This window comes from Trichechus manatus, unplaced genomic scaffold (genome assembly GCF_000243295.1).
Source record: "Trichechus manatus latirostris isolate Lorelei unplaced genomic scaffold, TriManLat1.0 scaffold00088, whole genome shotgun sequence".
Classification (NCBI taxonomy): domain Eukaryota; kingdom Metazoa; phylum Chordata; class Mammalia; order Sirenia; family Trichechidae; genus Trichechus; species Trichechus manatus.
In genome coordinates this window covers 7,020,008-7,046,269 of record NW_004444024.1, presented here as the reverse complement: position 1 = coordinate 7,046,269, position 26,262 = coordinate 7,020,008, and the positions used below count along the sequence as shown (strand labels likewise).

The 26,262-nt window shown below is 39.0% G+C and overlaps 1 protein-coding gene across 1 annotated transcript in view; it reads left to right on the top strand.

The window, feature by feature from the left end:
• The first annotated feature begins 550 nt into the window (after positions 1-550).
• Positions 551-26,262, top strand: part of GDPD4 (glycerophosphodiester phosphodiesterase domain containing 4) — a 116,407-nt gene continuing 90,695 nt past the window's right edge. The window contains exons 1-8 of the mRNA XM_023736500.1: positions 551-645; positions 2,294-2,387; positions 4,823-4,882; positions 8,320-8,418; positions 8,490-8,583; positions 9,411-9,488; positions 10,254-10,399; positions 10,616-10,698. Of these exons, the coding sequence (XP_023592268.1) occupies positions 551-645; positions 2,294-2,387; positions 4,823-4,882; positions 8,320-8,418; positions 8,490-8,583; positions 9,411-9,488; positions 10,254-10,399; positions 10,616-10,698 (749 nt within the window). The remainder of the gene's footprint in view (positions 646-2,293; positions 2,388-4,822; positions 4,883-8,319; positions 8,419-8,489; positions 8,584-9,410; positions 9,489-10,253; positions 10,400-10,615; positions 10,699-26,262) is intronic.

Genomic DNA, 26,262 nt, shown 5'->3' with positions numbered 1-26,262 from the left:
TTTACCTTTTAATGTAACTAACTACTTGTGTGACACTAGAGGACAAAGACTACGGGGGCCAGAATTCTCTGTGTGTATAAGTGTATATATATATATATATATTCTCTTCTCTCATTCCCCTCCCATTGAACATGGATGTGTTAACAGTAGTTAACCTTATATATCAATACTTTAGACAAATCAGCATCACCCAATGGTATCCTTTTTGGGGAGGGTTAGTGTGTTTTTGGTTATGTGAGGGATAATCACATCATGTTAGACAGAAGTTATGGATGGTTGAAAGAGGTGCCTATAGGTGTCAAGTTGACAGTGGGTGAACTGTGGTGGTGTACTAATTGGGTCATCTTAGCTAAACTGATAAGTGTATTTCCCAGAATTCCCTTTCCAGTGTAGGACTGGATTAGTAGACATCCCAAGAAAGATTTGCATGAAATTTGGAAGGGAGAAGTGAAGCAGCAGTCATTATTTTACACTCTGAAGGTCAGTGATGGCCCTGGATACTATGGCAGCCTGCTTGCAATGTCAGTGTCTGGTAGCTTACTTAGTTGACATGGACCAGCACTTGGGCCTACAGCTCTCCCTGCTCCTGCCAGATCTTCAACTTCTCCAAGTCCAGGGCCAGATAAGCATGCAGCTTGATGAAGGGTATCAACTTCTGCAGGTCACTTGCATCACCCATATCAGAAGGAGGTAGTGGTAGACATACACAGGTTCCATTTGTTCTCATTGGTTCCAGTTCATTCTCATGAGTTTCAGTATGTTCTTGCTCTCTCACACTTTATGTTCAGCTTTCCTTCCTAACTGCTGACCTGTCTGACCTCTAGCAACTGTAGGCCAAACATCAGAACAGATGCAACAGCCTTCTCTAGCAGCTCCCATAATATGTGGTCTAATCACTACAATAAATTCTTATTCTATAACACTCATAGTTGTTCTTCTCTGAGTGATCCCAGACTGGTACAGTGTTTTTAATCATGTTGGAAAAGTTCTTAGCCGTTGGTTCTTCAACTGTTGTTTCTGTGCCATTCTCTATCACCTCTACTTCTGAGGCTCCAATTTTATGTATATTAGACCTTTTCTCTTTACCCCATAATCTCTTACCCTTTCATCTGCACTTTTCATTTTTTTCTCTGTTTCATTCTTGATACCTGCTTCTGACTAATTCTTCATTTGAACAATTCTTTTCAGCTTTGTCTTACCTACTGTCACACTCACCCATTGAGTTAATTTTTGTTGCTGTATTTTTCTTTCTAGAATTTTTAATTGATACCTTTTTTAATAGTTCTCTCATGAAATTCACAATTTTGTCCCAGTCTGAACACATTAAGGATAGTTATTTAGAAGTCCGTGTCTGATACCTCCATTATCTAGATTAGCTAAGGGTCTTTTTCTGTTGTACATTGTTTCTTTTGACTTTCACTAATGTGGTCTTTTCCTAGTGTGCCTGATTGTTTTTGCTTGAATGCTAGACATTGTATGATATGGATCTGGGGAGGTTCCCACTGGGATGGCTACTTCGCTCTTTCCTTCTTCTTGGTGTGTCTTGTAGTCCCTCACCAAAGAGAATATTCTTTCTTATTTTTAATGTAGCTATTTGTTCATTGATCTATTGTTTATATATTTTAAAATATAATTTCTCCAGGTTTTGTATGGAGATGAGGGAATTTCAGCATATTATCACTGTGCTATATTGAATGAAAAATTTAAATTCTTTGGCATATGTACCTAGACTAAGTATAACATTATTTCTCTTAGCAGATCATTAGCAGTTTTCCTCTCATAAAGTACTTCAAGAACAGAAAAATTTAGGACTGTTTTTAAAGAGCCCAAATCTCTCACACAGAACAGAGTAATTAATATGTGACTATGATTACAATTATATAAAAAATATACATGCACATGGATAAGGAACCTGCCAAAATGGAAAGTATTAATTTTGTTAAGGAGTGATATTATGGGAAGATGTTTTCCTTTTCTGACATTCTAGAATCTCCGTATTATTATATTGTTTTATTAAAGAGGATATAATTTTTGAATATATATTCTAAGTAACGCTTTTTAAAAATAATCTTACCATTATAACAGACCCCACTAATGTACCCAGTTGCCTACAGGACAAAGTTCGAACTCCTCAACTAAATACCCCCAAAGATCTTCAAAAATCTGTTCCCAGACCTCTTCTCTTATCTCCCTCTGGTTCTCCTATGCCTCATTCAGTCCTGTGTTGTCCCATCCTTGACGGAAACTCTACTGCTTTCTGCTGTGTATTAAAGATTGAAACACGTTTTTTCAGGGCCATTTACTTAACTACAGGAATCTGGTTCTACTGGTCCATTGTTTTGTTGTCTCTTTTTGGGATCCTGACTGCCTACACTTCACTGCTGTTGGTGAGTAATGCTTCCCATTTTCCCCCAGTCTCTTCATTAGTAGACTCATGAGGTGCTCCTGTCCCTAGTATGGTACTCAGTTGGATCTAGAGCCCCAAAACCTAAGATCTCCCTTGTTTTAGCAGAGCTTGGTTTTATGTCAGCTACATGAATTTAGGCACAAGAGGTAGAGGGGAAAAAAGGGTTGTGCTATTAGAGAATGTACCTTACCAATTTGGCCCCTTTAAAGGGTGGCAGAATATCTTCTTTCTATTCCTCTGTTTCATAGCCTATCCTATGGTTCATACAGTACACAGTATTGTAATTCTAGACACCCACAGCTTCCCGTCAGCAATACCTTTACACACTGAACTATCTCTTTTCATATTCCATCCCCTGAGAATCAGTCTTTCTGGGCCTTACAAATTATATTAGCTGGATTGTTAAACCTCTCCTACTATGCAGATGGTAGTCACCTAGCCCAGATGAAAAGCACATTTGAGCACAAGTCTTTGGGCAATAGTGACCCTGCCTCTTTGCCTGACATAGTAGTGTAGTGTGGTGTGAGAATTTCAAGCCAGGGAAAAGAAAAGTCTGTGGAAATAGGAAGCTTATGGGAGGATAACTTCAGGCAATTGGAGTTTTTTAGTACTCACACATACATAGGGCAGACATGTCTCTCTGAATCTACTGTTCTCTGTCCCTACTGATTTCCTGTCTGACACAGAAGAACCCAACCCCCAAATCAGCTGCCATTTGCACTAATATTTTTCTTTCAACAAAATTTATTCAGTATTACTATGAGTAGAACATTGTGCTAAGTGCTGAGAATACAGAGATCAACAAAACGTATGTAATGTCTGTTTCATGCACAGTATTTCATAGAAATAGGTATGAGATGCAAGTGAAACAACCCCTTCATGCAGTGAGGTTAGATCTAGCAGGGCTCAGTTATGGACAAAAATAATTAACAAAAGGCAGAGCATTATAATTGACATTGGAGAGCCTAAATAAAGTTCTGCAGGGGTTCTGAGAAGGAGGGGGTTAACTTCCAGCCATGGTTATTAAGTAAGACTTCATGAAGAAGATTGTACTAGAATGAGATCTTTAAGGGAATGTTGGATTTGGACTACAGATACTGGAATGGGGAAGAATATTCCAGGCTGGAGGAACATCATAACAAAGGCAGTGAGGCAGAAAAATACAGGGTATGTCTAGAAAAGAGAGAAAGGTCAGTTCTGTTAGTATGTAGGACATAATGAAGAATAATGGGGAACATGACTGAAAAGTAGGGTTGTAACAGATTTTGGAAGACCTGGAAGGCAAGACTAAGACATTTGGAATAAATCAGATTTTTATTTTAGGAAAATCATTCTGGAAGTTGTGGTTGGAGCTTAGATGCAGAGAGACCAGTTAGAAAGTTTTTTGTTTTTTTTTTTTTAAATAAGAAAAATACCGACGAAGGACATGCTCTAAGCCAAACCCTGGCCATTGAATTACACCATTTTCATAGACAGTAACCATGAATTGGTAAAGTTAGCTTCTCAGGTGGGAATGAGTCCTAGTGCCCAGTAAACCAATATATTTTAACAAACTTTCTACTCTACCCTACCACCCTACCTCTTTTTGGATACCTATAATGGCAACAACAGTAAACATGGAGGGAGACCTGAGTCTATTTCTTGCTCTCTTTAAGTTCTTTTGTAACCTTGGTCAAGTTATATAACTCTTTCGAGACTCTGTTTCTTTCTTTCAAGTGAGAATTATAATATTTAATAAAATGATATTTCATAGGACTTGGTAAAGGACAAATGAAATATATATTATTTTGATAAAAAGATAAAGGGCCTTACACATTCAAATTATGATTAATATACAAGGCATCTGAGGAGTACTCCAATTTTAAGTTTTCATCTCTGCACTGGCTTGGTAACTGGCTAAATGTAGGCCAAATCTAAGATTTTTTGAGTACGTTCCAGTGTTAACAACAGTGGTAGCCATAGTGGTAATTTTACATACCATTTCCCCAAGAAAGAGCTTTTAAAAGACCATCGGAAGGGCTGGCCTCTGACCTTGATCCTCTTGCTAGTTGGTTTGAGTAATGCCAGGAGTAAAGTCCAGCACAGGGGACAAGAATTGGCAGGAACTCGGAAAGAGTATTACTGGGATGATTGTTATAAAATCCCCCAGGAGAGAATAATTAATTCTTCCTGGGAATGCTAGTATAATTTACAAATAGGGGGTAACATTTGAACTGGCTTTGAAGGGTGAAGAAATGGGGAGAGAGAGCTTTTCACGTAGAGGAACAGCATGGCAAAGTCCCAGAGGCTAAGAAGTGCAGGTATAGCAAGAAGTGACTATAGTGCCAGACTATGAAAGGAATTTTGAGCTACAGAACAATGGTTTGAGCAGCAGCTTGGTGATTTCAAAATTACCTCCTCTTTCCTCTTTTGTAGGTACTTGGATTTTTGTTGGTTTGGGAAGGGAACAAACTATACCTGCATTGGTGTCATAAGGTAGGACACCTGAATCCTCAAAGAAGCCCTTAAAACTAGGACTGACTGTGCCTCCCTGGCACTCAGTGTTAAGTTTAGAATCAGTCTTTCTTTCACTGTTTCCTCTAGAGAGAAGAGATTTACTTACACGATTTTGACTGAGATAATTTCTACTAGATGTAACTGGTTTATTGAGGGAGTTGAACCCAAAATGAATTCAAACTTTATTCTTTCTTACCACTACCTGTTAAACCTACTCTGTGGCCTTGTTCGTTCCACCCTGAAAAAATCTTAGACAAGGATCTTAGGAAAGGTCCACTAGTTTTCAGTCCTTTTTAGTCACAAAAACATTATTATTTCAGTCATTGAAAATTTTGGTTCATTGTAGTAATGCAAACTCCAACTTTATTAATCTTAAAATTTCTTCCCTCCTCTGTTTGGGCCTGATTCAGGCCTGGAAGCCTGTGCTTGTAGAGAGGGCGTAGGGTCCTCTTCCCTCTGGTCATCTCGGTTATTCTGTCTGGACCAGATAAATGCACAGTTCCTGGCTATTTTCCTCGTGGATTGCTTCTGTGTGTCCCCTTCTGCTGAAAACCTTGACTTCAACTCTCCTGATGGAGTCATTGTCTGTCCTCCTTCCTGATATTTCTCTGTTGAGGTCCTTTTGACCCTCCCTTTTGTGGTATCCCTTTAAGATGACACCAGCATGGTTTCTCTCAAAGGGTCCATACCTGGTTCCCAGAAAACAGGCAACTTTGTCCACTATCTGTGGACATGCAGCTCATTTCCAAAATAAACCTCATTTTGTTCTGCCACAGGTAGGAGCAGCTCCATCCCAGCCATTTGCTTTTTTATAGGCTTTTCCAACAGTGGCTCTGATAACTATTCCTTGTATTTCCCCAAATCCAGAAACATGTCAAACTCTGTAAGTGGTCCCCTTAAATCTTCTCTTACTCAAATGAGAAGTATGAACTGGAAATACAAATTTAGGAGTCGTCAGAATAAGTAAAAATCAAAGTCATGAGATCTTCTAGGAAAAGAATGTAGACTGAGAAGTGAACACATAGATCTTAGTGAGATCACCATTTTGGAGTTGGGACACTATGATCAATTAGTCACTACCAGTTTATCCAGGGCTTCTAACTGGCTCATTCCAGTTTGAACCCCTGCTGAGAATTTGCATTTCCACTCCAGATACACTGAATCAGAATCTACATTTTAACAAGATCCCCAGGGATTCTTATGTATAATAAATTTTGAGAACCACTGCTCTACAGTTCTCAGAATTGGTCCCTAACCAGCAGCATTAGCATCACCTGGGAACTTGTTAGAAATGCAAATTCTGAGCAGGAGTTCAAACCAGAATGAACTGGTTGAAGCCCTGAATTTATCTGAGTTAAATTATTCTGATTACCATTCCGGTCTTGTGTCTATTGTAGAAACCATGCCCACCTTGTCTCTGGCAGTTTAGTGCTGCTGCTTGGCCTCCACTACAGCTGGATGTCATCATACCCTTTGAAATTAGGGAGCTAGCATCTCTCATCTTTATTTAGGTGTAGAGGATAGCCATAACAGTGCTTTTTAAGTATACTGGCACTTTCATGGAGCCCTGGTAACACAGTGGTTAAGAGCTCAGCTGCTAACCAAAAAAAAAGGTCAGCAGTTTGAATCCACCAGCTGCTCCTTGGAAACCCTAAGTGGCAGTTTTGCTCTGTCCTATAGGTTTGCTATGAGTCAGAATCAACTCGACAGCAATGGTGTATTTTTCACTGTCCTCTGAGACCTCCCAAAGAACGTGATGGGGGTAGGGGAGTTGATCATAGGGGATACTATTCCAACAACTTTTTCTCCCTAAATCTTTGGATTTTTTCTTCTGTGCCAAGAAATTGCTATCATCTCAATTTAATTAGACATAGGCCACTATGGAGCCAAGGTTCCAGACAATTAGAACAATCCAAAGCTGCTTAATACTTGGATACTGATATATTGAATCCAGAATCTCTGGTAAGTGCAACTTTATCAATAAATTTAGCCTGATCTAAAATTATGTTCTCTTCTCCTGGTCTAGTGTCTTTAGAACTCATTCCTACACGTACGCTACAGGATTTTTGCCAGTATAAATTAGCAAAATCTTGCTATTCTTTTGTAAACCTTAATCTCCTGAGGCATTCTGGGAACTAATTGCAGTTATAAGTCTGTAGGCAATGAGAGATGATGGAGGTGGGGTATGAGAACAGTTGGTATCCCCTTGGAAGGTAACTACCTCAGTTGAGCCTTTAAGCAAGGAAGGACCAGGCTTACTAGACTTAGGAGGAGAGACTGCTGTTGGCAAGATAGATTCCGTAGCACTTGGAATTTCAGTCTTAATGTCATAATAAATCCAACAAGGAAAAGCTTAGCTACGGGCCTATAGCCCATTTTCCTTCTACCTAGGATATCCAGGGTGGAATGAATGACCTAAATCAAAACTCCTTGTAAACATGCTAATAACCATATATCCTGGTAAACACACAAAGGTGTTTATTAGCCAAAAGATAATGTGTAGTCCTTATCTATGAATTTTTTTAGCAGGATATACCTAGTATAACTAGGTTGCTTGTTGTAAATCTAAATAAACCTAGAATTTGCAGATTTATGGGGTAGGGAACATGACTGGCTAGAGTTATATAATTTATGGTATATAAAATAGGGATGTTCTATAACTGGAATGGCCCATTTTGTGAGGCAGTGTTTCCACATATGTTGCTCAGAACATACCTCCCATTTCTAGTCCTGAACCAGAATGTATCCTAATGTAGGAGAGGGAAGACCTTTTTTGACAGGATTGGATTTCTCCAAGGACGAATGTTTTGTGTCTACCTTATGATTGTGTGTATCCTTTAAGTCAATAGTAAACTTTGGTGTTGGGTAAGATCTGTGATTTATCAGTCTGATTTGGCAGCTTTTTTCATCTATTAAAATATTTATTGGATGCTTACTATATGTTGGACAGTCTGCAAGACACTGAGGATGTAGTAATAATACAAATACTATCCTTGACCTCATGAACATTACAGTCTTTTGGAGAAAACATACACTGAAGAGGTAACTACAAAATATTATTTACTTATAATTATACTGAGTCGTATAAATAAGAGAACATTTGTAATGGCCATTGTTGAGAATAAGTGAGGGATGCCAATTCAGATTGAGAGTCCGGTTGAGGCTGGAAGTGATAAATTAGTAATAGCATCAGACCACATGGCTGTCTAATTTTTTCTAGCCATGCTATACAACAGACTTAGGAGCAGAGAATGTGAATGATTGGATCCATCTAATACTGAGAGTTTGCAGGATGGTTAAATTAAAAGAATGAGGGAATGAGGACTGATGTTGTGGGAACACACATATAATCCCCAAGGACAGTTCTGGTTCCAGCTTAGTGCCTGGAAGTCAGGAGATCCTTTCTGTTTCTCCAGATCCTGGTTTTGCTAGTGACTGCAGTAGCCGTCGCTTTGTTGTGGGTTTTATGCAAATTATGGAAAGACAAGTGGCTGATACTTGGGCTGTCTCTGAAGGTAAGCATCATCCTGCAGTTCTAGCGCTGTCTGTCCAGGTGTATCCAGCCTGACTTCTGGCTTTCTCCCAGGTCTTTGCTCCCTACTGGCACCTGGCCTGCATAACTTTGATGATTATCTTTTCATGGCCTGTGTCCTACTACTTGGTCCAGTTGGAAGGAGAAGGTATGTCATGTTGGCCAGACCCTTGCCTGACCCCTTCAGCTCTGGCTTTAGCCCATATACTCCACTCAGCGAAACAGAACCTTGGTAGCTAGTCATCCCTATGCCTCTTTGAAATTAGCTTGTTACTCAGGCATGTTCCTTGTGGTCTCACTCCCTGCTGTAAATGGTCTGTCATAGTATTTATTTCCCTGACCAAATAGGTGTTCTAAAGACGGATTCTCCTAGAAAAGTAAGATTTTTTTCTATGTTGTTACATATTGACTATCTGGGGATGAGTGGGGGCAGTGGGACCATTTTAATTTTATTTGACCAGAGTGTTGGTAAGAGTCACAGTTCTTTCATTTTGGTTTAGAGAGTATTACTAGGTTTAATGAAATTATACCAGACCCAGAGATCCCTGGTTACCTCCCTGAAACTCATAGCAGGCCCCTGTGAGTCCCTGCCACACCTAAGGGCTGACAGCAGGAGCAGAGATTTCTAGTTCTGCCACTGGTTTTCTCTCAATCTTTGCCCTAATAAAATGGAAACAGAATCAGCTGTACACTTAATTGTTTTGAGAATGGAGTTATCTCTCCCCACCCCTACTGAGGAACCAATAGGATCTTCTCTCTTAGCCTCCCTGTTTATCATTGGTTTGGTATAAGGTATTTGCTTCTTGATTTGTGGAAGGATGCATGCAGGAGAAAGACTGAATTGATAGTGGTGCTGTTGTACATATGTGTATTTGTGTATGTGTCTGTGGAGGATGAACTTTAGGAAGTGTTTCTGGGGCAAGAACTTAAAGGTAACAATAATGAACCCTTTTCTTTTTACTTCCTAAATTTTAGCTAGATACAGAAGATACATGATGACATATTACGAGAGAGGAAAAACCAAGAAATGTCATGTACTCACAAGGTTGAAAGGTTAGAGCTGGAGACCTAGATTTGAAAGTCAATGAAGCGTATGTGGTAACTTAAAATGTACAAATGGATAAAATCTTTATAAGTCTAAAACATTAAGTGTTGGAGAATGACTAGTGATAACAGGCTGTGGACAGGCTGTGTGTATGCGTAAGAGGCAGAGAGAGAGAGAAAAGCAAATAACTACTATTTACTGAGCACCTGTTTTGAGTCAGCATTGTCGTAACAACTCTGTGAGGTAGATGTTAGTGGTGGGATAGTCCCAGAAGAAAATGAATACCCAGAGAGGTTAAGCAACAATTAGAAAGTGTCAGAGCCTGGCTTTGAACTGAGATTTCTGTCAGCTAGTACCCTTCCATTATACCGCACTGCCTTAAATATAGGGGCATATTAGGTTGATCTTTACAGGTTTAGGGCTTTCTCAAAATCAGCCAACCTCCTCCTCCTGAGAAGCTAATCCTTGACATTCCCTTTCCTTCCCTGCCTTTCCACCCGCTGCACAATTCACACCCCTGTCAGTTTCCAGTTCCAATAATGCTGCCTTAATTATAGTGCAGTATATTTGGACAGTCTTGTACTTTGACATGCAAATCTCTGAAAGTAGGTAGGGATGTGACAGAAGTAGAGTAAATTAGCCAATCCACAGAGTCAGTGAAACCCATGGGCTGGATATTTACTCAGACTGCTGCTTTGGGATAGTTAGTTGCTTGGGATGGTTCTCCATCTTTTCTCTTTTTTCTTTCTTCCCCCTTCTGCCAACTTTTTCAGCTCTACAAATGGTTGTTGGACTGCCTTTTATTATTGTCCTTTTGTTTCTCTACGTGATGCCACTGGGGATTCATTCTCCCTGCATCCAGGATAAGGAGAAGTTAGGGCCCAAGCCGACCTTCTTTGGACATAGAGGTGCCCCCATGGTAGGTCTGATCATGATGAACAAGGGTGAGTACAAGTGTGCATGGGGTGTATGGGTGAGAGAAAGGGACCTCAGAACCATAGGAGCCCCTAGAGAGGAAAGAGGTTGACATGAGATGATAAGAGTAAGGAATTAATTGTTGAGGTTAGACTCAAACCCAGGTCACCTGACTCCCACTCCATTTCTCTTTACCATCCATTTATCTTTTTTTTCACAGTTTGGGCCTGAGAATACCATGATGTCTTTTGAGAAAGCTGTTGAACACGGGGCCCATGGGCTGGAGTCTGATGTACATATAAGGTAGGAAGCAGAATCAGAGATGGGGGTGGGGGCAAGAGGGGATAAGGCCAGTGCTATGGAGGAGGACCAGTCTGACCCAAGGAATAGAGAGGGCAAGCCCTGCGGAATTTCTCTTGTACTCATATGGTGTATATGCATATACCGCACATACGAACCATATCCCCCTTACAAACCACACATCTGTACCGCCACATTCTCGATCACAGGCACAAATGGAATAAAAGGCAAACATCCTTCCACACATACCACAAATCATACACAGACTCTGTGTTTCCCACACATAATTCAAATTTGTCTCCATTGCATACCATGCACTATATACCAACACTCAACCTTAGCAGTTTATTTAACTAACATTCACTGGGTATATACTATATTCCAGACCTTCTTATGAGTGCTGGGGCAATGCAGATGAGTAAGATACAGTCCTATCTAAGAGATGTTTCCAACCCAGTGAAGGAAACATGGCATATACAAATAACCACAGTAAAAGACTGTTTGTAGTGAGCGCCTTCAAGAGAACAATGAGGCAAATGCAGTGGAGCCTCAGTGGAGGAAAAGGATGTCTCCTATTGCGTGATTTAAAAAAATACTCTGTGCTCAAGGTTGTGATTGGGTGGGGATTTGAAGGAAAAAAATAGTATTTTGTCAAGAGAGATGGGGAAAAGAGACATTCCAGGCAGAGGTGTCAGCTTATTTAAAGGCATCTAAATGAGAAATGCTAAGTTTGTACGTCCATGAGCTAACGTGTATGAATGCCAAAAGTGATGTGCTTTGTGGGCTGAAGAGGGCCATGTGAGGGGATGTATGGCTGTAGGTCTGACTGAGACTGGATTATGGAGATCCCTAAATATGTAATGGATAACCATGAGAGGTTTTAGAGAAGAGATGACCTTATTGGAGATGTGTTTTAGAAGGATTCATCTGAAAGTCTATAAGGAAGAAATGCCAGAGAGATGAGTAACAATGGCTGTAGCAGTGGTCCAAGGGGAAACGAAGGAAGACTTGGATCAGAGCAAGAGCAGGGACAAAAAGACATGCTTCACACTAAAATTTACATACGTGGGCAGCTGAGGAAGTGGGAAGTCTGAGGCCATCTCTAGCATCGGTATATTAGTGTATGTGGTGTGTACAAAGTCCCTTTGTGGCCATTCTGTGAGGCAAGCAGAACACAAATGAACATTCTATTCCACAGATGGAGGAAACTGTGGCTTACACCTGGGTCCAAAAAAGTAAAGTGTATTGCTCAGGTCATATAGCTCTAATGTACACGATAAAGCCAGGATTAGAACTAGTTGTCATGTCATCAGACCAGAGTTCTTGACATTACCCAAAAGTGACAACCTTCCATGCAGAATATTTTGAGTCAGGATTAAAACTGGAAGTTCCAGCAGAGCTCCTGGGGTCACTGGTGGAAATGTCTAGTGGTCATGGGCATAATGTGGCAAGGGTGCTGAGCTAATGAGCTCCTGGCATGTTGTCTTTCTCTCCTCTGTTACTATTGTGATTTCAAATTTGATGTAGATTATCCTTTCAACTCTTTTGTTTCTCTGCTTATAGACATTCTTATTTCCAGTTATCATCTGCTCTATGTACCTCTACCATCTGCATTCATGGTCATATCCTACCTAAGCTTTGTCATTACCAAAAACTACATAACATTCAGAGTCCAGTCAGGACACAGAAATCACAACAGTAATTTGAAAAGGAAAAATGTAATATCAACAATTACTCATGTAGAAACTATTTTGTTCTGTAAACCTTCATCTAAAGTGAGAATAGCAGCACAACCAGAGGAACGTGATCGATGTCACTCAATTGTGCATGTAGAAATTTTTGAAATGGTGTATCTTTGGCTATGTATCTTTTCACCCCCCCGAAAAAGAAAAAGGTCAAGAAGGAAGAGGGTTGACATGGCATGAGGTTGTTAACCAATGTCATAAAACAACGTGTGTACTGACTGTTTAATGAGAAACTATTTGTTCTGTAAACCTTCACCTAAAGTACAGTAAAAAAAAAAAAAAAGAATTACTCATATAGTAAAATGGGGTTAACTACTAGAAGAGGTAGAATAAGACCCCTAGGAGTACAGAGGAGTTCCTGGATGTTGTAAACAGTTAACGTCTAGGCTGCTAACAGAAATGTTGGAAGTTCGAGTCCACCGAGAGGCACCTTGGAAGAAAGCCCTGGTGATCTACTTCTGAAAAGTCAGCCATTGAAAACCTTATGGAGCACAGTTCTACTCTAACATACATGGGGTTGCCATGAGTCAGACTTGACTAGGGTAGCAACTGGTACTGGTACAGGTACAGGTAAGGAGTATGGAAGTAGCAAGCATGAAAAAAAGCAGCTACTGGAACTTCTGGTTCCAGACAAGATGGAGTAAGCAGATTCTACCCCATTCTTTCCAAGAATTAAAACATTAAGAAAAGTCTGGACAAAATTTAAAAAGCAACTAACAGAAGACTTTGAAAGGTGGAGAAAAGCAGGTAGACTGGCTAGGGTCCACAGGACTCAAGGAACAACTCAGTAGTAAGTTCCCTGGTTGTTGTTTTTTTTAATTTTGTTTTGTTTTGATTGTTTTGTTTGCCTCCTTTGTATTCTGGCTTGCACCCCAGAGAGGCTGCAATCTAGAAGCACGAAGAGATGTAGACAAAAAAAAAAAAAAAAATCTGGAAGATTTCTCTCTCTAGCCAAAGAACTTGGAAAAGGGTAGCCCGGAAGGATATAAATATTTTGACCATACCAGCCTTACTCAGGTGAACTTAACAAAAAGAACATTCCTTGCCCCTTAATCATCTGGTATTATAACCTGGGCAGACTCCTGTCTTCCATTCCTGCCCTGACATAAGAGATGTTGCCTCTCTGCCCCAAACCCTACCCAACTAGAGAGTGGGGGGAGGAGAAATCTAGAGAAGGAGATTTTCTAAACCTGTATATGAAATATTGGGCAGACATTTTTGTGGCCCATGCATGAAACCAACTAGAAGCAACAGAGAAGAAGATTTGATAACTGAGCACTGGTCTGAACACCTTCCAGGTTTTAGATTGGCTGGGTAGCACACAAGTGGGAAAGACCAGAATAACACTACAAAACCTTTGAAAACTAAATTAGCATTTGAACCACAGCTGACATAAGTGGGCCAGGACATGTGTTCTGAACCTGAGCAAGTTGACTATCTGCTAAAATAGATTTAAATAGGAGTCTCATAGTATAGTACTCAGAATGCCTATGATTGAGTACACAATTATTTATCATACCAAAACCCACAAAACTCTGATCTTGAATGAGAAAACGTAATCAATAGATGTCAGTACCAAAAGAAACAGATGTTGAAATAATCTGACAAGAATTTTGAAACAGCTGTCATAGAATGGGGAACCCTGGTAGTGTAGTGATTAAGAGCTCAGGCTGTTAACCAAAAGGTCAGCCATTCAAATCTATGAGCCGCTCCTTGGAAACCCTGTGGGGCAGTTCTGCTACGTCCTATAGGGTCGTTATGAATCGGAATCGACTTGATGGCAACAGGTTTATCATAGAATGGAGATCTTGTAGCACAGTGGTTAAGCATTCGGCTGCTAACCAAAAGATTGGCAGTTCAGATCCACTAGCTGCTCCTTGGAAACCCTCTGAGACGGTTCTACTCTGTCGTATAGGGTTGCTATGAGTTGGACTCGACAGCAATGGGTTTTTTTTTTTTTTTTGGTTTGAATCATAGAATGGCTCCAGTGAGCAATTTTGAGCACTCAAAAGGTAGAAAGTCTTAGCATATAAATAGAAGAAATAAGGAAGAACCAAATGGAAGTTTTTAAACATAATAATGCAATAATTGAAATAAATTTAAAAAAAAAACCTGAATGGGCTCAGTAGCAGAATGGAGATATTAGAGAAAATAATCAATAAGCTTGAAGACAGATCAGTAGAATTATCCAATCTGAACAACGGAAATTAAACAGTGAAAAACAGAAGAACAGAGATTATAATAATAACAAAACAAATAACAATAATCAAAGGCTTATGTCATTGGAGTCCCAGAAGGAGAAGAGAAAAAATATGAGACTGAAAAAATATTTGAAGAAATAATGGTTGAAAGTTTCCCGAATTTAGCAAAAGACATAAAACTGCAGACTCAAGAAGTTGATCAAACCCCTAACAGGATTAACGCAAAGAAATCCCATTCACATCATAATCAAATTTATGAAGACAAATATCTTGAAAGCAGCCAGAAACAAACAACACATTACTTGTAGGGGAAAGTGTTTTGAATGACAGTGGCTTTCTTGTTAGAAACCATAGAGACCAGAAAGAAAAAGCACATTTTCAAGAACTGAAAGAAAATAACTCTCAACCCAGAATTCTATATACAGTGAAAATATCCTTCAGGAATGAAGAGCAAATCGAGACATTTTCAGATGAAGGGGAGATAAGAGAATTTGTCACCATCAGACATACTAAAAAATGGCTACAGAAAGTTCTTCAGGTGAAAAAAAAGTGACAAAAACAGTAAACTTGGAACATCAGGAATAAAGAAAGAAATGGAAAGGGTAACATATAGGTAAATAAAATGGACAGGTCTCATCAGTCTGAGTTTTAAAAATTATGTTTGACGGTTAAAAACAAAAATTATTGTCCGATGTAAGTCTCAACATATTTAGAGATAATATTTAAGACAACTGTATCATAAAAGAGGGTAGAGTGAAGTTACCTAAAGGATGTTTAGGTTTCTGTGTTCTACCTGAAGTGATAAAATGTTGACACCAGTAGTCTGTGATAAGTTATGTATATATATTTTAATTCCTAGAGCAATCACAAAAAAATTATACAACGAGGTGTACTCAGAAACACAATAGATAAAAAATGTTCAGATAGCCAATAGGAAAGCAAGAAAGAGGAAATGGGAACAAAATCAGAGGGAAGAAACAGAACTAATATTAGGATGGCAGACTTAAGTCCTAACATATCAATAATTATAATAATTATAAATGATCTGAATACACCAATTAAAATAGAGTGGCAGAATGGATTTAAAAACATGACCAAAGTATATTCTCTGTCTATAAGACATTCATTTCAGATGTAATGATATGGGTAGATTAAACATAAAAGAATGGAAAAAGATATATTGTGCAAACACTAATCAAAGAAAGCTGGTGTGGCTGTATTAATACTAGACAAAGTAAACTTCACAGCAAAGAAGATTACCAGGGACAGAGAAATGCTACATAATGATAAAGAAGATAATTGATGTCAAGAGAGATGTAACAATCCTAAATGTGTATGAACCTGACAACAGAGTTTCAAAATGCATGAAGCAAAAGCTGACAGAACTGAAAAGGGAAATAGATTCCCAACTATAGTTGAGGACTCTAACACCCTTCTCTCAGTAATTAATAGAACCACTAAACAGAAAAATATCAAGGATACAGAAGAACTGAAGAACACCATCAATCAACAGGATCTAATCAACATTTATAGAACCCTTGACCTCTGAATAGCAGAATATACATTCTTTTCAAGTGTCCACAGAACTCATACCAAGATGGATCATCTCCTGGGCCAAAAGTCAAACCTAATAAATGTAAAAGAATTGAAATCATACAAAGTTGAGTTCTCTGATTCAAGCTAGAGATCAATAACAGAAAGATAACTGGAAAATCTCCTAACACTTGGAAATGAAACAAACTCACTTCTAAATAATCCATGGGTTAAAGAGGAAGTCTCAAGGTAAATAAAAAATACATTGTACTGAATAAAAATGAAAATACAACATATCAAAATTTGTGGGGCATAACTATAGCAGTGTGAAGAGGGACGTTTACAGCACTAAATGCTTACATTAGAAAAGAGGGAAGTCTCTAATCAATAATCTAAGCTCCCACCTGAAGAACCTATGGGGAAAAAGACCAAAATAAACCCAGACTAAGCAGAAGGAAAGAAATAATAAGACCAGAAATAAATGACATTGAAAAATGAAAAACAATAGAGAAAATCAATGAAACAAAGAGCTCTTTCTTTGAAAAGACCAGTTGACACACCTCTAGCAAGACTGACAAAGAAGAAAAGAGAGGCAAGGCAAATTACCAGTATCCGGAATAAAAAAGCGAATATTATACGTTCCACAGACATTAAAAGGATTATAAGATGTTATGGATTAAATTGTGTTCCCCAAAAATGTGTGTCAACTTGACTAGGCCATGATTCCAAGTATTGTGTGATTGTCCACCATTTTGTGATCTGATGTGATTTTCCTATGTGTTGTAAACCCTACTTCTATGATGTTAATGAGGCAGGATAGAGGCAGTTGTATTAATGAGGCAGGACTCAATCTACAAGATTAGGTTGTATTTTAAGTCATTCTCTTTTGAGGTATAAAAGAGAGAAGCAAGCAGAGAGACGGGGGACCTCATACCACCAAGAAACAAGAGCCAGGAGAATAGCGCATCCTTTGAACCTGGGGTTCCTGCACTGAGAAGCTCCTTGACTGGGGAAGATTGATGACAAGGACTTTTCCCCACACCCAGCAGAGAGAGAAGGCCTTCTCCTGGAGCTGGCACCCTGCATTCAGACTTCTAGCCTCCTAGACTGTGAGAGAATAAATTTCTCTTTGTTAAAGCCATCCACTTGTGTTATTTCTGTTATAGCAGCACTAGATAACTAAGACATAAGGAAACACTAAAAACAACTCTGTGCACAGAAATTTAAAAACTTACACAAAGTGGACCAATTGCTTGTAAACCAAAAACTATCAAATTTTACTCCAGTTCAAGTAGATAATCTGCATAGTCCTATAAATATTAGAAGAGCTGAATTTGTAGTTAAATACCTGGAAAATCTTGGGGACCATATAGCTTCATTGGCAAATTCTACCAAACATTTAAGGAAGAAATAACACCAATTCTAACATAATCCCTTCCAGAAAATAGGAGAGAATACTTCCCAGCTCATTTTTTGAAGGAACATTAGCCTGATGCTAAAACCAGAGAAAGACAATAAAAAAAGAAAACTACAGACCAAATTTCCTCATGAACGTAGATGCAAAATCCTCAACAAAATATTAGCAAATAGAATTGATGATATTAAGAGACATAATACAGCACAACCAAGTAGGTTTAATGTCAGTTATGCTAAACTGGTTCAAAATTAGAAAATAAATCCGTGTAAGCCACTATATTAACAGTCTAAAGAAGAAAAACCATATCACATTAATTAATGCAACAAAAGGATTTGACAGAATCCTACTGTCTTAGCTACCTAGTGCTGCTATAACAGAAATACCACAAGTGGGTGGCTTTAAAGAACAGAAATGTATTTTCTCACAGTTCTGGAGGCTGAAAGTCCAAATCAGGGCCTCAGCCGTATCTATTCCTTCCTTGTAGGTAGTCTCAAGTATTCCTTGGCTCCTTGGCTTGTAAAGAATCTTCACATGGAATCTCTCTTCCCCTGTGTGTGTGTGCCTGCATGTCTTTGTGTCTTTGCTGCTCTTTATATAACTTAGAAGTGATTAGATTTAGGATTCACCCTACACTGGTATAACTTAAATTGATCAATTGATTACATTGCATTAGATTGTACTACGGAAGGTGATTATATTATATCACATCACACCACATCACATCCACAGGTATAGGGGTTAGGATTCCAACACATATTTTTGGGGACACTGTTCAATCCATAAAATTCTACCTTTTGACCACCCCCCCGCCCAGTTCATTTCTTTTCCACAGGCAAAACACATTCATCCTATCACATCGTCCCAAAAGTCTTAACCCATTCCAGCATCAACTCTAAGTTAAAAGTCTGTTTCTGCATCATCTAAATCAAATATGGGTGAGATTTTGGATGTGTTATATCCTGGGACAAAATTCCTTTCCAGCTGTGGACCTGTGAACTCTAGAATACAAGTTATCTGCTTCCAGAGTACAATGAAATAAGCACAAGGTAGACATTCCCATTCCAAATGGGAGAAATTGGAGGAGAATAGGTCATAGGGACCAAGCAAGCCCAAAACTTAACAGGGCAAATTTCATTAGCTCTCAAGGCTTGAAAATAATCCTCTGTTCTCTAGGACCATCTGGGCAATGGCCCCACCCTCCAGACTCTGGGCATTGGTCATGCTATCTGGATCTGAGTCGAGGCCCCTTGGCTCTGGGAGGAGGTCCTGCTTTCCAGGCCCATTGGAACAGCCAGATTCTCCTGGTCCACCAGAGTGGTGACCCCAGCCCTTCAGCCACAAGCAGCTCTGTTCTCCTGGCCCATGGGCATGGAAGCCCCACCCCTTCAACTTTTGGTGGTGGCTCCATTCTGTTGGCCTATGGAAGCCCCACCCTCTGGAACGCAGGTGGTGGAGTAACCTTTGAAACCTAGGAGGCAGTGAGTGGTTCCACCCTTTTAAACTGAGGCAGGCCTGCCCCCCATGCTTCTTCCAATAGTTCTGCTGATTTCCAAACTGTTTCTGGGATGGTACCTTCCTTTCTTGGAGGACAAGAGATGTCTGCAACCGAGTAGCTCCATTGGCCTGTTTCCTGTCTGTAGAATTCCTGGAGGCAGAGAGCTTTCCTTCATTTCATCCTGTCTCTGCCCCTTTTAATATAAACTGACAGGATTTTATTTAGATCCATCAGTCACAGATCTAATCTTTTTAGCAAAGGATTATATAGCCATACCCTTGGTGAAAGTTCCAGAACAAGCTTTCTTAGTTTGTACAACAGAATTTTCTAAATCTTTAAGTTCTAGTTTATTAATTTTTTGCACAGGTTATTTTTAAGTCTCTTTCCTTCTGCATTTTACTGTAAGTGGCAATGAGAAACCACTCTGCCTCTTTAAGATCTTACTTAGAAATCTCCTCAGCTAAATATCCAAGATCATCAACTTACAAGCTCTACTTTCCATAGAACATTTGAACATAATTCAGACAAATTCTTTGCCACCTTATAAAAAGGATTGCCCTTTCTCTGTGTCTAAAGTGTGTTCATAATTTCCTTTTAAAGCCTTACCAGAAGCACATTCAATGTCCATATTTCTAACAGCATTCTGTTCGTGGCAATAGAAGCTTTTCCGACAGCTCTTAGTTCTTCCTGAGCCCTCATCAGAATAGCCCTTAAGGTCTGTAATTCTATGAACAGTCTCTTCAAGGCACTTTAGGGCCTTACTATCAAGCACATCAAAAAATTTCCAGCCTCTACCCATTACCCAATTCCAAAACCACTTCCACGTTTTAGGTATTTGTTAGAAAAACACCCCTACTTCTTGGTACCAGATTCTGTCTTAATTGTCTAGTGCTGCTATAACAGAAATACTACAAGTGGGTGGCTTTGAAGAACAGAAATTTATTTTATTGATTCCTTCATTGTAGGTAGTCCCAGGTGTTCCATGGTTTCTTGGCTTGTAGAGGATCCTCACATGGTGTCTCTCTTCTTCTGTGTATGTGTGCGCATGTTTCTGTGTCTGTGCTGCTCTTTATATTCGTCAGAAGTGATTAGGTTTAAGATCCACCCTCCACTGGTAAGACTGCAACTGACTGATTATATTACATTAGATTACGTTATGGAAGGTGGTTATATTACATTACATTGTATCTATAGGTATAGAGGTTGGGATTCCAACACGTATTTTGGGAGTACAAAATTCAATAGATAACACCAACCCATTCATGATAAAAGTGCTCAGAAAAATAGGAATAGAAGGGGAATTCTCAACTTGGTAGAGGGCATCTACAAAAAATATACAGCTACCATTATACTTAATGGTGAAAGTCTGAATACTTCCCTGAAAAAATGGGAACAAGACAAAGTTGTCCATTCTCACCACTCTTATTCAACATACTACAGGAAGTTCTAGCCAGCACAATAAAGAAAATAAAAGGAATACAAGTTGGAAAGGAAGAAATGAAATTATCCCTATTTGCAGATGATATGATTTTCTATATAAAAAATCCCAAGAATTCTACTAAAAAGATGCTAGAAGTGAGAAGTGAGTTAAGCAAAGTCAGAGAATCCAAAGTAAATACACAAAAGTCAGTAGTAGTTCTTACACTATCAGTGAACAATTGGAAACAAAAATTTAAAACAATTCCATTTACAATTGCTCCCCATCTGTCCCCTGCAAATAAAATTGTTGTTGTTAGGTACCATCATGTCGGTTCCAACTCACAGCGACCCTATGTTCAATGGAACAAAACACTGACCCCGTGCCATCCTGACAATCGTTGATGTGTTTGAGCAAATTGCAGCCACTGTGTCAATCCATCTTGTTGAGGTTCTTCTCTTTCACTGACCCTCTACTTTACCAAGCATGATGTCCTTCTCCAGGGACTGGTCCCTTCTGATAACATGTCCAAAGTACGTGAGACAAAGTCTCGCCATCCTCACTTCTAAGGAGCATTCTGGCTGTACTTGTTCCAAGGCAGATTTGTTTGTTCTGGCAGTCCGTGGTATATTCAATATTGTTCGCCAACACCTTAATTCAAAGGTATCAGTTCTTCGGTCTTCCTTATTTGTTGTCCAGATTTTGCATGCATATGAGGTGACTGAGAATACCATGGCTTGGGTCAGGTGCACCTTAGTCCTCAAAGTGACATCTTTGCTTTTTAGTACTTTAAAGAGGTCTTATGCAGCAGATTTGCCCAGTCGATGAGTTGTTTCATTTCTTGACTGCTCCTTCCATGGGTGTTGATTGTGGATCCAAGTAAAATGAAATCCTTGGCAATTTCAATCTTTTCTCCGTTTATCATGATGTTGCTTATTGGTCCTGTTGTGAGAATTTTTGTTTTCTTTATGTTGGGATGTTATCCATACTGAAAGCAGTATAGTCTTTGATCTTCATCAGTAATTGCTTCAAGTCCTCTTCACTTTCAGCAAGCAAGCAAGGTTGTGTCATCTGCATATCCCAGGTTGTTAATGAGTCTTCTTCCAATCCTGATGCCATGTTCTTCTTCATATCGTCCAGCTTCTTGGGTTATTTGCTCAGCATGCAGATTGAATAAGTATGGTGAAAGGATACAACCCTGACGCACACATTTCCTGACTTTAAACGACGCAGTATCCCCTTGTTCTGTTTGAATGACAGCCTTTTAGTCCACGTACAGGTTCCTAATGAGCACAATTAACTGTTTTGGAATTCCCATTCTTTGCAATGTTATCCATAATTTGTTATGATTCACACAGTCGAATGCCTTTGCATAGTCAATAAAACGCAGGTAAACATTTTTTTGGTATTCTGCTTTCAGCGAAGATCCGTCTGACAACAGCAGTGATATCCCTCGTTTCATGTCCTCTTTCTGAATCCGAAATTCAATTGCTTTAATTTCTGGCCGTTCACTGTTGATGTACTGCTGCAACCATTTTTCAGTTATCTTCAGCAAAATTTAACTTATGTGTGATATTAATGATATTGTTCGATAATTTCTGCATTCTGTTTGATCACCTTTTTTTGGAATGGGCACATATATGGATCTCTTCTAGTCAGTTGGCCAGGTAGCTGTCTTCTAAATTTCTTGGCATAAAGGAGTGAGTGCTTCCAGCGTTGTGTCTGTTTGTTGAAACATGTCAATTGGTACTCTGTCAACTTCTGCACCTTTGTCTTTCACTAATGCCTTCAGTGCAGCTTGGAATTCTTCCTTCAGAGCCATCGGTTCTTGGTCGTATGCTACCTCCTGAAATGGTTGAACATTTACCAGTTCTTTTTGTTACACTGACTCTTTGTATTCCTTCCATCTTCTTCTTTTTTTTTTGATTTTATTGTGCTTCCGGTGAAAGTTTACAGCACAAATTAGTTTCTCATTCAAAAATTTATATACAAATTGTTTCATGACATTGGTTGTAATCCCTGAAATGTTTCAGCACTCTCCCCCTTTCGATCTCGGATTCCCCGTTTCCATTTGTCTGGTTTTCCTGTCCCTTCCTGCTTTCTAGTCTTTGCTTTTGGGCAGATGTTGCCCATTTGGTCTCATATGTTTGATTGATCCAGGAAGCACATTCCTCATGTGTGTTATTGTTTGTTTAATATGCCTGTCTAATCTTCGGCTGAAAGGTGAACTTTAGGAGTGGCTTCAGTTCTGAGTTAGAAGGATGTGTGGGGGCCAGAGTCTTGGCGGTTCCTCCAGTTTCTTTCAGACCGGGTCTTTTTTTGTGAATTTGAATTTTGTTCCACCCTTTTCTCCTGCTCTGTCTGGGACCCTCTATTGTGATCCCTGTCAGAGTGGTCGGTGGTGGTAGTCAGGCACCATCTAGTTCTTCTGTGCTCTGTCTGGGAAGGCTTTGGTTCTTGTGGTCCATTAGTCCTTTGACTAATATTTTCCTTGTGTCTTTGGTTTTGTTCATTCTCCTTTGCTTCGGATGGGACGGGACCAATAGATGTATCTTAGATGGCTGCTTGCAAGCTTTTAAGACCCCATACTCTACTCACCAAAGTAGGATGTATAACATTTTCTTCATGAATTATTTTATGCCAATTGACCTAGATGTCACCTTAGACAATAGTCCCCAGCCCTCTGTCCCAGTAACTCAGTCCCTCAAGGTATTTGGATATATCTAGGAAGCTGCTGTGACTGCGCCACTTTGTGCTCTATTATATATGTGAATATACATGCTGTACATACAAATATGTATGTAAACATATCCACAGCCTAACCTATATATGTGTATGAGTATACTTCTCTATGCCCGCCTTCTCCTATTCAGCATACGTATCTACCTGTGTATCTGCTTTAAGTTATTTGTTTTTAACTGTTGTAGTGTCGTATATGCTATAGTAGTTACTGTGGTTGCATTTTTTTTGTTTCCTTGTGTTCCTCTATGTGTCTTCCTTTGCCTTGGTCAAGCTGTACTGACGTCCCCTATAGTGTGTATTTACTTTCCCTTCAACAGAGTTAACACTTGTCTACTATCTAGTTAGTGATTTCTCCTCTCCACTTCTCCCCTCCCTCGTAACCGTCAAAGATTGTTTTTTCTGTGTGTAAACCTTTCCTTGAATTTTTATAGTAGTGGTCTCATACAATATTTGTCCATTGTGGTTAACTTATTTCACTCAGCATAACGCCCTCCAGATTCATCCATGTTGTGACATGTTTCACAGATTCATTGTTCTTTATCGTTGTGTAGTATTCCATTGTGTATATGTACCATAAATTTTTTTTATCCATTTATCAATTGATGGGCACTTACGTTGTTTTCATGTTTTTGTTAACGTGATTACTGCTGCAGTGAACATGGTGTGCATATGCCCATTCGTGTGACAGCTCTTATTTCTCTAGGATATATTTCTAGGAGTGTGATTGTAGGATCATATGGTATTTCTATTTCTAGCTTTTTAAGGAACCGTCATTTCCTTTTCCATAGTGGTGGTACCATTTTACGTTCCCACCAGCAGTGTATGAGAGTTCCAGTCTTCCCACAACCTTGCCAACGTTTATTGTTTTCTAAATTTTTGATCAGTGCTATTCTTGCTGGGGTGAGATGGTATCTCATCGTGGTTTTGATTTGCGTCTCTCTAGTGCCTAATGATCGTGAGCGTCTTTTCGTATATTTGTTGGCCGCCTGAAAGTCCTCTTCGGTGAAGTGTCTGTTCATGTCCTTTGCCCATTTTGTGATTGGGTTGCTTGTCTTTTTCTTGTTGAGTTTTTGAAGTTTTCTGTATATTTTAGAGGTTGAACCTTTATCAGATATGTCACTGCCAAAGATATTTTCCTAGTCTGTAGCTTCTCTTTTTACTCTCTTGGAAAAGTCTTTTGATGGGTGTAAGTATTTAATTTTTAGGAGGTCCCAGTTATCTAGTTTATCTTCTGGAGTTTATGCATTTTTAGTTATGGTGATATTCTATTTATGCCATAAATTAGGGCCCCTAGTGTTGTCTCTGTGTTTTCCTGTATGAACTTTATAGTTTTAGGTTTTACATTTAGGTCTTTGATCCATTTTGAGTTAGTTTCTGTGTGTGGGGTGAGATATGGATTATGTTTCATTTTTCTGCAAATGGATATCCAGTGTTACCAGCACCATTTCTTCTCCATTTAAAGGATTTCGACCCATTGTCAAAGATCAAATGTCCATAGGCAGATGGATTTATTTCTAGATTCTCAGTTCAGTTCCATTGGTGTATGTGTTTGTCATCGTACCAGTACCAGGCTGTTTTGACTACCATAGCTGTATAGTAGGTTCTGAGATCGGACAGTGTGAGGCTTCCTACTTTGTTTTTCTTTTTCAGTAATGTTTTTCTTATCTGGAGGTGCTTTCATTTCCATATAAAGTTAGTGATTAGTTTTTCCATCTCATTAAAGAATGTTGTTGGAATTTGGATCAGGATTGCATTGTATCTATAGATTGTTTTGGATCGTATTGACACAAAATGTTAAGTCTTCCTATCCATGAGCATGGTATGTTTTTCCATTTATGATGGTCTTTCACATTTTGCTGTAGTATTTTGTAGTTTTCTTTGTATAAGTCTTTTATGTCCCTGGTTAGGTTTATTCCTAAGTATTTTATCTTTTGGGGGGGATATTGTAAATGGTATTGTTTTCCTGGTTGCCTTTTTGGAGTTCTCTTGGTTAGTATAGAGGAATCCGACTGACTTTGTATGTTGATCTTGTACTCTTACAGTTTTCTGAATCCTTCTGTTACTTCCAGTAGTTTTCTTGTGGATTCTCTCAGATTTTCTATATATAGGATCATATCATCTGCAAATAAGGATAGTTTTACTTCTTCCTTTCCTCTTTGGATGCCCTTTATTTCTCTTTCTTGTCTTACCGCTCTAGCTAGAACTTCCGGTACAATGTTGAATAAGAGTGGAGATAAAGGGCATCCTTGTCTGGTTCCTGTTCTCAGGGGCAATACTTTCAATCTCTCTACATTGAGAATAATGTTGGCTGTTGGTTTTGTGTATATGCCCTTAATTTTGTTGAGGAATTTCCCTCCTATACCTATTATAGTGAGAATTTTTATTAGAATTGGGGTTGGACTTTATCAGATACCTTTTCTGTATCAGTTGAGATAATCATGTGATTCTTTTCCATCATTTTATTTATGTGATGGATTACATTGATTGATTTTCTAACGTTGAACCATCCTTGCATACCTGGTATGAATCCGATGTGGTCATGGTGTATTATTTTTTTTTGATATGCTGTTAGATTCTATTGGCTAGAATTTTGTTGAGAATTTTTGTATCAGTGTTCATGAGGGATATTGGTCTATAATTTTCATTTTTAGTGGTGTCTTTGCCTGGCTGTGGTATCAGAGTTACACTGGCTTCATAGAATGAATTTGGGAGCCTTTCTGCCTTTTCTGTGTTCTGGAATAGTTTGAGTAGTATTGGTGTCAACTCTTCCCTGGATGTTTGGTAGATTTCTCCAATGAAACCATCTAGTCCAGGGCTTTCTTTTTAATGACTTTTTAAATTTCTTCTTTCGTTATGAATCAGTTCACATTTTCCACCTCAGTTTGTGTTAGTTACGGTAGGCAGTGTGTTTCTAGGAATTTGTCCATTTCCTTTAGGTTTTCAAATTTGTTGGAGTATAATTTTTCATAGCGTTCTGTTCTGATCCTTTTTATTTCAGTTGGTTCTATTGTGATGTC